The sequence below is a fragment of the Oenanthe melanoleuca genome, chromosome 7 (genome assembly GCF_029582105.1).
Source record: "Oenanthe melanoleuca isolate GR-GAL-2019-014 chromosome 7, OMel1.0, whole genome shotgun sequence".
NCBI classification, from domain to species: domain Eukaryota; kingdom Metazoa; phylum Chordata; class Aves; order Passeriformes; family Muscicapidae; genus Oenanthe; species Oenanthe melanoleuca.
This window is the reverse complement of record NC_079341.1, coordinates 31,708,881-31,722,561: the sequence shown is the minus strand read 5'-3', so window position 1 is coordinate 31,722,561 and position 13,681 is coordinate 31,708,881. Positions and strand designations below refer to the sequence as shown.

Genomic DNA, 13,681 nt, shown 5'->3' with positions numbered 1-13,681 from the left:
GCCAGAAGCAGATTAATTGCAGCTTCCAGGAAAAAACTCTGAGCTTGTTTCACACTGACTTTATTCCCACTTGAATTAAGTTCCTTATGCTACACCAACTCATTTTAATTTTTTGAATTGGTTTTGCATAGTATCATTTACTGATGTACTATCTTTAATTACATAACACACACACACTCTCCAACTGCATTATTAATGAAAGTGTTTTTAATTAAATGGCTCTCAGCATAATATTCAGTCATTAATTTCACATGCTCAGGATGTGGAGAGATTCCACTCTGATGGTCTGGGGAAGCTCTGCACTTCAGATGAGGGATACTTGCAAAGTGATAGTTTTTGAGAGAAGTTGGAATCATTATAAGCACAGAATTACCTCCTCAGCAGCTGCAATTCTGCTCTGCTGGGCATTATCTGCTCTTCAGCTCAAGTGCTCCTTTTGCTCTGCCACACTTCACCACGGGTAATTTGAAAATGCCTCTCCCTGGACTCACAGAGATTCCAGGGTGAATAATCTCAGAGTTATCTTCAGGAACAATTTGCACATTTAGACAATGGCACTAAGGCTGCACTCACTGCAATAAAAAGCTTTGCACCCTCCTCCCTAATTGTGGTCGCCCACCTGTCTCCACTCTTAACCCTTCAGTGCTCTCAGAAGTGACAAAGAACATTCACACTCCTGGGACAGGATTTTTTGTTGCCCATTCACCACACGGAGAGTCAGACACACTGGCACATCTGCAGTCACTGCTGTGAGCATCCTTCAGCTCACCTGCTGCAAAAGTTGCCAATTATGGCCAAGAGGCACAAAAACACCATTTTTTTTTTTTTTTTTTTTCCCCTGCAAACTAGCACAAATTTACCATTGCTTCATGCAGAGACAGCAGGAAGATCTCTTTTCCAGTCCAGCTTGGAAAAGAAGGCTCACCAAGGCACTCCTGTACAAACTTCTCCCTTTCTCAAAGTCTGCAAGGAAGGATTAATTTTCACCTCAGTTTATGCCTTCTATTTATTGATGAAAAATAAATTACTTTTAAAATAAAAATAATTCCTAGGACAGCATTTTCCAGGAAGACTTTGGGGATCTTGGAATTATTTTTTTCTTTTTCTAGAAGAGCCCAAAGGGACTTGAGAGGAACAAGACTGCACACTATAGTACCTGTTTCATCTGTGAATTACATGGCAAGTTCTGTGCATCCTCCACAAAGGCAACTGCATATAAAACTGGTGTGGGATAGGATATTTCCTGGGACTCACCATTTAATTAATCTCTAGTCTGGATAGTCCTGGACTTTTGTTTTTGATTGACAAAGCCTGACTCTTTAAACAATCCTCTAATTTATTAGGCTTGATGGGCTCACACTCTGGACTCTGCTGTGCTGCCCTGCAGCTCTGTCCTCCCTGAGCTCAAGGCTGGCCCTTCCAGCCCTGCTCCTTCAAAAAAGAAAAAGGGGTGAACACAAACTTTACTCTCTCAAAAAGATACTAAACATGGGTGTTCAGCACATTTACAGTGGATTTTTGAGAAATTACTAATATTTTTATATGACAAGATTAATAATAATATATGCCCACATTCCCAGCACTTCATGTCTACATAAAACATTGTGCCATAATGAAGATAATTGAAAGTATGACTTCCATCAATATTTAATTAGCATTTGGTGCTAACTCATTATTTCGGTGCAATTAATTTGACATCTTGCTGTATGTCCTGCACAGATTTCCTGCTAGAGGGTTGTTTTATTGGTGGGACAAAAGTACCACAAGATATGTCCACCTTCCCCAGGGATTCGAGGGGACTCTGGAATGTGGACAAATGACTGACATTTTAATCTACTGCAGGACACCAAAGCACATTAAAGCTCACAACGTGCACATGGACACACAGGATGTCAGCACACAGCTCTGGGGACAAGGAACAAAGAAAGATTCTCTTCCCTTCCCAATCATTTCTGCAGTGCTTCCCAAGAGCAGTGAGAGCAGCTCTGCCCCCCACCCACTCAGGAGCAGGTTACTGAGCCCTGCACTCACAGCACAGAATCCCTTACTATCATTTCCCTTCACCTACTCCCTGATATCCAGGAGAGGGGGACAAAAATTCTGCAAGGTGCAAATGGGGAAGAATACTTGGCCCAGCATGGGAAAGGGACACCAAGTCCTTCCAGCCTCAATTCACTGGAAATAGAAGCAGTCATCACCCTCTGCTTATCGATTATTTGATGAATCTTCTGTCCTGAATATTTGACAAAGGGGTAAAGGAAATAAAACAAAAACCCACAACATAAGCAAACTGCAATTGCCCCATTGTTCCTCTGGCTGCTCCTGCTGCCCTGCTGTGGGCAACACAAGTGCCCTCCTCCACGTCACCCCCAGCTTGCACTATTTAGGCCAAACTTGCTGAATAAAGAGCTTTTGACAACTCCATACATGAGCATCAGCTGGAGTCCTGCCTCAGCTCCACCAAGCCTCCCTTTGCCTCCCTCCAGGGCAGTGTTTCCCTCTCAGCTCTTCAAATCCTGGGGAGCTGCAGGAGCAGAATCCTCACCTGGTTCTGTGGTAAGAACCTCTACACACAGCTAAATAAAGCTTATTTTTATTACTGATGCTGTCCTAGTGGCACTGCTGAGCAGCCCTAGGTTCCCTTCTTGCTTCTAAAGAATGAAGAAAAATATTCATGCCAGGAAAAATTTCTTTCCCTCTTTGTCATTCGTGCAAAAACACAAACCAGGTTTATTACTAAAGACAATCTCAGTGCAATAGCAACCTTCCTCTACACATTTTTATCCAGGGGAATCAGAAACAAATGTTTAGTTTGCTCTCTGCTAACAAGCAACAGGATTATGGATTCTTTTGACAGCACTGACAAAGAAAATACAACAACTCTTCATGGCATGACTATGACCAAGAGTGTTGATGTGAGTATTTATTACACAAAGTGGGCCTAACTTCAAAGTGCTCTTAGTTTTATACCACATAGAGCACCCTCAACAGCTGATTATTAAAAACAAAACAAAACAAAAGAAACTGGTCCTTTAAAGCTTTCCCTTTTAAAGTCATAAAATACCTGCACTTTTTACCTCTGCTTCTTTTTGTAAATGCCCAGAATATTCCAATATCTTATTGGAAAACTGCAGCCTCCTGCTGAGTGTGTACCTTGGTTACCACATCAACACATTCTAACACTCATACTATTTTTTTTCAGGATAATTCTTCCACAAAGCCAGATTTTGTACTCTGCTTAAGTACTTCAATTACAATTTGTAGAGAATATTCAGAGGTGAATCTAACTGGGGCACACTGCCCCAGTAAACACCACATATTTAACTGGGTGGCAAAACAACTAGAATGAAGTATTTATTGATTTAAAAAGTAGCTGAAACTGCCAACACTCCACTTCTCTGATGAAGTGTATCTAAAGAAAAAGGATTTCCAGAGCTACCCTAAGAGATGCTAATTTCAGACATACAGACCCCACCACTCTTGCAGGCTCCCAGAGCTGGGGCAGGTTTGGGGTTTGTTTTAATGAGTCAAATGTTGGATACCTGCAGAGCAGCATGGAAAGCCTGAGCTCCTACAGAGACAAAAAACCAGTGACTTTCAAAATCTTATGCTACTGATTTTAAACACAAAATTCATATGATTATTATCTAGATAAATCCCTCCATGTGCACATGTCAGGGGTAAAAAAAAAAAAAAAAAAAAAAAAAAAAAAAAAAAAAAAGACAACATAAAGGAGTCTAAAATGAAAATGAAATAAACAAACCAAAACCAACCTCTGAAGAGCAGATGCCCTCCAGGATTTACCCAGTTTTGCCAAATTGGAGCTGTAAATGTTGCCCAAAGCTGATGCAGGATCAGTTGAGCTCCTGACAATAACTCTGTACCCCTACACTCTCTAGAGAGAAAACATCTTTACAGGAAAGATTGAAGACCTGGGCTATGCCCAAATTATTTATGTGGAAAGAGCATATTAAACTCCCTAATGCATCCATCTTATTCTCTGTTCAACTGGAAATGCAAAGCTGAAAATCTGAAAAACCCCAGCACCCCAAAGAAAGAACAGACAAACCAGCCTCGCCCACATACACAAATCTGTATTTTTTTAGAAACACTGGAGATTGAATATGCAAATTATAAGAATGTATTAATTATCATTAATCATTCCTTCACAAAGACTAGAACTAATTGGAGAAATAATTTGAGAAAATTGAAGTACATGACAGAAAGCATTAAGATTCATTAAGTTTCAATTCTCTGGTCTGTCAGCTTGTCAGAAGTAGATGCCTGCTATTCTAACACTACTGGTAAAATAGTGAGTATTTTCCTAATCTAGTACACAATTTAACCCCTTTTATACCTAGTTCTGAGATTAACCACATCTGACACATTTTTTGCTAGAAGGTACTGTCAGAAGGAAATTTACATCTCCATTTCTTTAAATCAGCAAAATTGAACTTGCTGAAATTTCACTATAAAGCATTTGCAGGTTGTCTAGGTATTTTGTATTTATTTTCAGTATTTGAGAGGTGCCAGCACACATTCAAAAAACCAGAAGAGATTAACAGCAAGGCAATTGAAGAAAAAGCTGCAGTCAAAAAACATCCACCCTCCTACATACCCGCTCCTCAAATTTATCCTGACCAGAACAGACAATAAATATGCAAATATTTGATGTCCCTCTATTTGTGGTCCTGCAGTAATTCTCCTCATTTGAGTTGAGTTGGTCCAAACTCTTGAAGCAGCACAATAACCTCCAGTCCTGCTGAGGAAGGAATGAGGTCTGGGTAGTGTAACAACTCCCTTGTGTGTGTTTGACAAGGGCACATCTGCAACAGGTGACAGGGACAAGATCCACCATTTTATTGACATTTTATTCTCCATTTAAAAACATATGGTGTGGGCTTTACAAAGACCACCACAGCTCTTAAACTGAGGAGTGCAAAGTACCAGAGGCAAGACTAAGTCTTTACTGGAGGCAAACATTTTAGTTGTACACTTCAGCAAGTAGGAAATTTGTTTTAAAGTTTCAGGACTCAACAAACACAGCTGGGTTAGAAAACTGTGTACATAATATATAAAATTAATTTCAAAGCTTACAGAAAAGTCACCAACCTAAAAATGCAAAATATAAATAGTTTATGTAGCAATTAAGGTTAAAATAGGTCAGCCTGGAGTTAGAGCTTCTATGCTTTAAGATTTCATCCTATTAGAATGTTTTTGCATACGCTTCAAAATTTACCTTTTTTAACCTAAATGGCTCAGTCAACTGTGCAGGGAGAAACGTGGGAAGTCAAGAACTGTAACTGCTTAAAATGCAGCACCAGTTGCCTCCATTCTGATCAGCAGCACCAAGTCTGACATGGTATAATTTATTTTCTGCATGACTATCACTGCCAACGCATGAAACATGCATAAGTTGGGCAAAGCAGAGATTCCCACTCATTATACACCTACCCTTGATTGAAGCACAGCACCTGCACGAAAATATTGTTATGCTCCAAACCCTGCTAAGAATGCAAGACAAAATTGTTGGTGTCAGGTAACATTTCAAAGGCCTTGCTGCCTGCCTGACAGGATGATGATCACCAGGTGTTGCTGCAGCTCTGAGGCTCCTTCAGAACACTTCAACCAAGAGCTCACAACACTCCTGCTACTCTCTCTGTAAGCCAAGGCCATGCAAACTCTGCAAAGTTGCTTTTTCTCCCTGAGTCTCAAAATCACAAGCTTGTTTCTGTTCTGTATACTTGACTTGTGAGAAGCCCAATTTTACACTTAGAGCACCAACTTCACGTACTATTTAAAATATAACTTATTGACACCCCCTGGAATACCATTCCAAATCACTCAAGAATTCTCTCAGCCAAGCCCGGGATGGGTTTTTTTTCCTTGGTGCAGTGCTTGTAATGGAAAATACAAGTCCTTTGCATCACACATCTGAAATGCTTCACTTGAATGACTCCTTGAATTTTTTCCAATTGTCTCCAAGTACAAAGAAGGAATCTTCAAAATTGACAACAAAAAACATGTTCATCTAGTGGAAAATTGCCAAGAAGTTTGCAGAAAAATAAACTGTTCAAGATACTTTTAAGTGGCAATTAATAGCATTTCCTCTGTTAGCACACTATCACAATGTTAAGTGCAAAGTTATTTGTGTGCAATGGCAGCAGCTGCATGTTTAATCTCATTTACTTAATAAATGTGGCAAGTAGTATTTGCAGTAGAATGGGTAATATTCTAACTTGAATAGGAATTGTAACTGAAGCCATCTAAAACAGAAAACCATTAATACTATGAAGTTTGGAGTAGTGGCACAAAGACTCACTTTAATCAACTTTAATTTTTCACCTGACTGCTCAGGCTGCACTCAAATACTTCAACATCAAACCATCCCTTCAGCAAAGGCCAGGACAGGTAATTCTGTACAGCAAGAGAAGATGGTCTTTAGTCTACCAGCCTCTATCACCACTCCAGATTCAGTATTTGAGCTTTCCCCTTTTAAAGAAAGAGAAAAATATACCCAGGACTGGACCAACACTGTAAAATACCTTCAACAACATTCAACTAAAAGGAGAAAAAGCTTTCTTCATGTGCTCAGTTTCAGGACAAAAAAATGGAAGTTGCTACAGAAAGGTGTTTTTTTTAAATCAATGCTCATTGAATCAATTTTTCTGAATAACAAAGAAAATTTTATGATGACAACTGGGAAGAAAACCATCCCAAGAAAGAATAAAAACATAGCCTTCTAAAATAAAAACCAATGAAGTTTAATGTTCTTTTTTTTAATCTGGAATTTGAAGCTCGGATCAGACATTTGGATTGCATAAATAATTCTGCTGGCCTGTTCCCTCAGAGGTCACTGAACTGTCTGTGAGGACAGTTGTGCCACTATTGAGATAAATCCCACGAGGAACCTTAGACTGATCATTGTGGAGTCAGTTAAGGGATGTATGTTTTATGCACACCTGGAGAATTTTGCATTTACCTACCCAGACACACACTTGCTATAAAATACCTTACCTTGATATCAGCCTATCAGCAGTCCCACATATCACTGCCAAGTATTTATAACCAAATTAAGCCCCTGTGCTCCCCATACAGATTCCTCTTACACACCACTTCTCCTGGAACAAACGCCAACAGCATTCCTGCTGGATGTGCTCACTAGCAGCCTGTACTCTCTGGCAGGACAGATGATGGTTTTTGATGAAAGCAGATTTCAAACCCACCAATCCCATCTTCCTTATCACAGCATCAACTCTTCCCACCAGTCCTGACAGAGTCTGTGTAAAGGAAGACACTTCTCAGGTAGGCAAGTTAAGCTGTCCAGAGCTTTAAAGTGTCAAAACAGAGAAATAACCAAGTTAATGAAGATCAGAGCAAGGCTGCAAGATGATCCTTCCCAAAAGAGGTTTTCCAAAGCACAGCAGCAGATTTGACACTAGACTGACAGTGCTGGTAAAATACCTTTCTCAAAGCAAATGCAGCCATTGGGAACAAATGCAGGTACAGACAACAAATAAAGATAGACACACTCTGTATAAGTAACAACTTTATTGTAACTTGATGTGCTGAAACGCAAAAATATTTTCAGCAACAAGGTACAAAAAGTATTTCACCATTAACATCAGCTGATAAAAAAAGGCTGGATGGTTTGATACAACTGTTTACATATCTGAACTCTCTTTATCATTTCCACCCCAAAACAGGTCAAAGTCATTTCACTGGTTTAACTTCTAAAATAGGACTCATTGATCTTAAGCCTTCAACAACCAGGTTACAAATACAGTGAAGTTCCTTGCAAAACACTTGAAATAGTGAATTCCCTTTACAAACATAGTCCATTTACTGTAAGCAGAAGCCAAGATATGAGACTAAGTGTCTTGGCTAGTTAAGGAGCTAAGCTCTGCACTAAATACACTATCAACACCAGACAAAGAGGACAGGTAACATTCCATTTTTCAATTACAAAAAAAAAAAAAAAAAAAATCAATTAAGGTTAGGAATTTTAATCAACTGTAAAATTCAACAAAATTCAACAACATTTCAGGTAGCAGTACCTCACATTTGCAATTCACTGCCTTCTATGAAACACAGTTTCAAATACTGCACATGGCTTTTATTCTCCCAGAGAAGAAGCCTTGCTGTGAGGATTTAAAAGGAACACAATCTTCATGTAGGTCTTCTATCGATCTCCTGTGCAAAGGTGAATTTTATACTAAATACTCAATGTTTAGAAAAACATTAGAACTAGAGTAACCTTGTGTCCATGATTATCACATTTTGACATACACTTATCTTGTAACAGCAAATATTATCACAATTTCACAAAAATATACCATTACTCAACTTGTATCTGTAATACTTATTCCACTTGTTTGTGTAGTTTGTACCTCAGTGAAATTGAAGTTAGGAAGCAAGAATCAACATGCAACAGAGGTCAAATGCAACTTGAACGTTTCCATCTCAATTGTGTACCAAAGAGCATTCTTCTTCACCTTTAAAAATACTTTTTACAAAAACCTTGCACCCTGTTAAATCATCCCTTCATTGCAACAGTTTCCTAAAAAGGCACAATGTGTTCATACTTCTGCATGCAGTAAATGGACTAGGAAATAAGGAATATTTATTGAAGCAACTTCCACCCAAAGCATCTCCTTAGGAGAGGTCTGAATGGAGAAAAAAAAATATAATACATAATAGCATTTTAACAGCAAATTGAGTCCTTATTTTTAGAAAGTCACCCTTGACAAAAAACACCACACAGTCACACACACACACACACACACACACACACAGGACACATGCAGGGTTCTCCCCAGAAAAGCATGGAAGTGGTGGTTCACATCTATCTGAGAGAGTAGTGTTGGCAAGCCAAAACATGGCACCTTCATACAGCATATTCCTAACCTGGAGGGAAAACTAGGAAAAAACCCCAAGATTTCAGCCTGGGAAAACCTGACCATTGATTACTGGATCGTTCCTGATCTGCTGCACTTCCAACTGAGGCTTTCAGGGCAAGTTCTTGAGATGTGGGGAATGAAACTGAGCTACTGAATCCAAAGGGGAAGGCTGAAATTACCAATGTCCCATTCCAGTGAGAACACTGCATGTAGGTAATTAAAGAGGTGAATAATTAGTGCACTCACTTAAGAATACAGCAACTGCTTTACCTTTTTCTCAAGATCTGGCAGAACTTGAAAACATAAATAAATAAAGTCCAATCTCAGCAGATGGATCAGCAGAGGGCTTTTCCTGTTAGTGTAACACATGGCTCACACTGCCTGGCTCAAGGAGGGGACACTCTATGATCTATCACAGCACAGGGCCTGACATTTTTTTGGTACAAAGTGTGCTATTAGGCTTTAAAAAAATTCTAGAAATCCTTAAGCTTTCCATCTGATTACTTTAAGTTACTTTAGAACAGGCTGACCTGGGCAATCATTAAATATTCAAGTCACTTTGCACGTGAGCACTGTGAGTTTTACAGTGATGAGGATGAGGAGCTGTACACATTACACAGTGCAGAAAAACATTGTGATTTTGGAGTAAACACCTTCACCTCCTGTTGTGGAGAATGCTCATGAGACCTTATCTTAGATAAATATTTAAAAATTGGTAAATCCCTGTAAATATATAATTTGATGCCTTGTGTATTATTAAAATATCTGATTTTACACTTTAGCCATCATAAAGATTTAGTTAGAGAGTAAGAAAAAAATTCATGTTTAGAGGTTTTAGTCTTCAAAATTGGACTGGGCATTTTTTTTCCAATTTACCTTTGTAAGTGGTTTACTAGATGCCATAAATTATATATTCTTTCCACTAAAAATTTCATTCAGAGCAAGTCAGATGAATCTTAATGAAATGAGGATGCTAAAACAATCTGAAATTCTTCCTCTCTCCTCCCTGTACGACTTTTTTTAATAGGCAAACCCAAAGCCTTACACAAAGATGTTCATAAATTAGGTGAGATCTCCTCCCATTCCCCACTGCAAAACCCAAGTCTTCCCCCCAAGAAGAAGAAATACAGCATATTATCACTATTACAGTAAACTCAATGCAATAACTCAGGGAACATTTAGAGTGTGCACTACTGCAGACTTTTCCTCCCAATTGTAAACAAAGCTATCAAACACTGAGGATGTTGATATTAAAGCTAAGGTTCATATAATAAAGAACTGGCCCGTGACAAGCAGTTTACAAATGTTTCATCCTTTTCACATTATGCAGAATTTCAATACCATCCACAATGCTAGTACAATAACTGAAATGCAAGACTGAGCAAGTCTCTGCTTGCAGATACCATCTGACATTTCAGGGAAATATTCCTCAATGGGTGCACAGCCTCCCCAGTTGTTTGTGGGAGCCATGCATGTACGTCCAGATGGGAAAAAATCCCCTCAAAGTTTTTACCATTCACATGCCTTTTTCAAATAAGTGAAAATATTCTGTTACTTAAATATGAAAGCTCGCAATAGCCACCTTCAATTGAGTCTGAAAAAGACATGCCTTTCTTTTCTAACAAAACTAAATCCCATGTGGCTGTGGGCATCTTAAAATGTATCTAAAAAGTTAAGCCACAATTACCTGTACCTCATTAATTCATCAAAAGCAAAATATATATGTACCACACAACATACAAAAGTTACACATTAAAAGTGCATATTCAGAATCCATTTGGCCCATTTCCTCAATTTACATTTGGTCATTCTATGCATCCTTGACTTTTCTATGCAACCATACACTGGGATTTATTTATTTCATATACAACACTATTCCTTTTCATATTGAACTCTTTAACCTCTCATTCAGTTCTGCATTAAATGTAAACTAATGATGGACCGTAAAGAAACACAAGCAAAAGGCTTATCCTGTGTTTCTTTTCACTGCTTGGACAGCTTTGACACACACACAATAAGCATTACAAATTGTAATGAAAATACATTTTTGGGCCAAACCATTGCATATTTGCCCCCACAATGAAAAATAAATTATGTTCAAAGCAGTATATTGCCATAAATAGCCTGTAGGCATTTGCTGAAGGCAAACAGGCTCTCCCTATATTTAGCACTTGCCTAGGGTACATGATGTGCCTCTGGTTCAAGTGCTTTTAATGAGAGGCCAGTCAAAACCTTCCAGTTAGCACAGGACCAAGCTATAATCTTTTTTTTTTTTTCTTCTGAAAATAATGGAAGATCCCTTTCAAAAATTAATCTTCAGTTATCAACTTTACTGCATTATGGAGCTAGTGCAATCCTGCGGAGCCTAGTCAAAAAGACAAGGCACATTAAAAAATAATAAAAAAAAATCAAGATACATTAGACTATATGGACTAGAGAGTCATTGAAGATAATTTAAGGCCTTTCAGTGAATTAGAGTAATCAGTCTAATTTAAAGCTGAGGATTAAACCATAAATTATCCATCTGAAAAGCAAACAATAGGCTTTTTCAGCTTCTGTTCTGTGGACAAGGATAACAAAAACTCTTGTTATGGTTTGTGAGAACACCTCTGGACAAGGAGGAGTGGAGCCAGTCCAGTTTCTCTAGAGTTCATGGAAGATTTCAGGACTGTTTTAGCCGTTTGCGTGGAATGCCAAACTGTGGACACTGTGCAGACGCCAGAGCGCGAAAGGCCTCGGCTACTAAGTGAGGGTGGGAGTGGATCATGGACTTCCAGCCTGCAGTTTCCATTATGTCTGTTGCTTGGCTGAAAACAGAAGCATTAAGAACAGTCACATCATTTTACAAACCAAATGCACAGTGGAGAAGAGCAGGCAAGGCACAAGTGCTGTAGAACGGCAGTCAAATATTGTGGAGCTTTGTGGGTGCCAACAGAGAGAAGCAGCAATTTGCAATTTGGGTATAGAAATTTAATCAGATGTGGGACAAAAGATACTTGTCTGCTCTACTCAGTACCAGCAAGAGCTCAGCTAGAGAACTGTGTCAGAATAACCACTTTGAAATTGCTCAGGAGAAACAATAAAGAGGAAAACTAGAAGAAAATGAGGTCTAGTGCAGAGACAAAAAACAAGGGAAGACATGATAATCTCATTACATAAAAGGGCATGCTCAATTTGGGGAGAGAGAAGGATAACAAGATGAATCAGCTGAAACTGCAGCAAAAAAATGATATAGTTCATCTAGAAAGAGCCATGAAGGCAGATTAGCTGGCTGGCTCCAGACCCCTTCACTGGGAGCCTGCAGTCTCAGTACCAGTGGAGCATACTGAGAATATTCACTCTTTTTTCAGTGCAGTTGTTGGGCCATGTTCAAAAGACCTTTCACTGGCTACTGTTGACTTTTAACTAACACAAAAGCAACAACAGATTTCAGCAAGTATCACACTGACATCCAGGAGATTAAAAACTGTATGTTTACTCAATGTATGTATTTACTTTTTGGTGAAATAGTATAGAAAAAAAGCAAAAAATTAACTTTGCATATGAAGAATATTATATTGGTTAGGTTGCATGTCACACTGACACAGGATAAATTTTTAATTTGTAACTAATATGCATCAATCCCAAATTCCCATTGCTCTGCATTTTCAAAAGCTTTTCATGAGCACCCTCATGCTGTTTCAGGAACATTATCAAGCACGAAGTTATCAGCTGACCTCTACACCACATGATCTCTAAAACACCTCTGGCAAATTTCTAATGCAAGCCTTTAATCTGCTGCTGCAAGTCAGTGAAGGTAAGGGCCTTGAGAAACAGTACCAAAGTTCAGACTCCCTGGTGGCCAGAGTCAGTAAATTAAGCCAGGCCCTCTCATATTATTTCCCTGAATTACTGTAGATGTTTTAGCTGAAGCAAAGATGACCAGCATGTTAACTAGCAAACACTCAGAAGTTCAGCTCAGGAACTTCCAAATCACTTGAAAAGAAATACATCTAATAGTGACACAGTTATGATTCTGACTTATCTCTACCCTTGGTATTTTACTATTTACCTTTCACCACCCACTCCTTTTCCACATCATGCTCCATCATTACGCCTGCAAAGCCTTTTTTGTTTCGAGGAGAAACAATAATTTAAACCAAGTGGTACAACCCAGCCTTTAAGTTCTCTGGAGATTCTGATGGTAAGAAATAAGTGCTCCACTGCCCTTGCCCTGGTGTGAGTCTATCACCAACTACTCTGCAGCTGGCTCTCTTCCACTCAGTGATTCACCTGAGCTGCTGCAATCAGTGCCAGAGCCTGAGCTCAACCTATTTCCAGTGTAGGCAGGAGGCCTTAGAGTCAGAGGGACCTGACTGACGAGTTGTGTGGCCACCAGAACACCTGTGCTAACATGTGGGAAGGTGCACTAACATGTCCCCAAAGGCAAAGACAGCAACTGCCCTCCTTTCTGTGGAAATACTGCAGGCTCAGACTGACTCAAGCAAATCTCAAAACCACACAGGGTTATCACTCCTCTCCTCCAGGCACAAACCTGGGTACTCATGAGAATGGTTCTCTCTATAAAGGCTGCTTCCATCATCTCACAGCACTATGGCCCTGGGAGAGGGAATGAAAACCAGCTGCTGTTAGGATCTCACACTGGAGAGCAGTCAACATTCCCTGTCATTTAAAGGGGGAGTCACAAGCATAACTGGGGTAGCATCTGCTGAATCCTACTTTACTTACAGTCAGTGACAGGCCTCAGTAGTGTGGAAATGAAGCAACAGTTCTTAAGATCT

The 13,681-nt window shown here is 39.3% G+C and overlaps 1 protein-coding gene across 1 annotated transcript in view; it reads right to left on the bottom strand.

Annotated features, from left to right (window-relative positions):
* Positions 1–7,536: 7,536 nt before the first annotated feature.
* SPOPL (speckle type BTB/POZ protein like) overlaps positions 7,537–13,681 on the bottom strand; it is a 32,949-nt gene continuing 26,804 nt past the window's right edge. Inside the window, exon 11 of the mRNA XM_056496337.1 lies at positions 7,537–11,707. Coding sequence (XP_056352312.1) covers positions 11,563–11,707 — 145 coding nt within the window. The 3' untranslated portion in view covers positions 7,537–11,562. The remainder of the gene's footprint in view (positions 11,708–13,681) is intronic.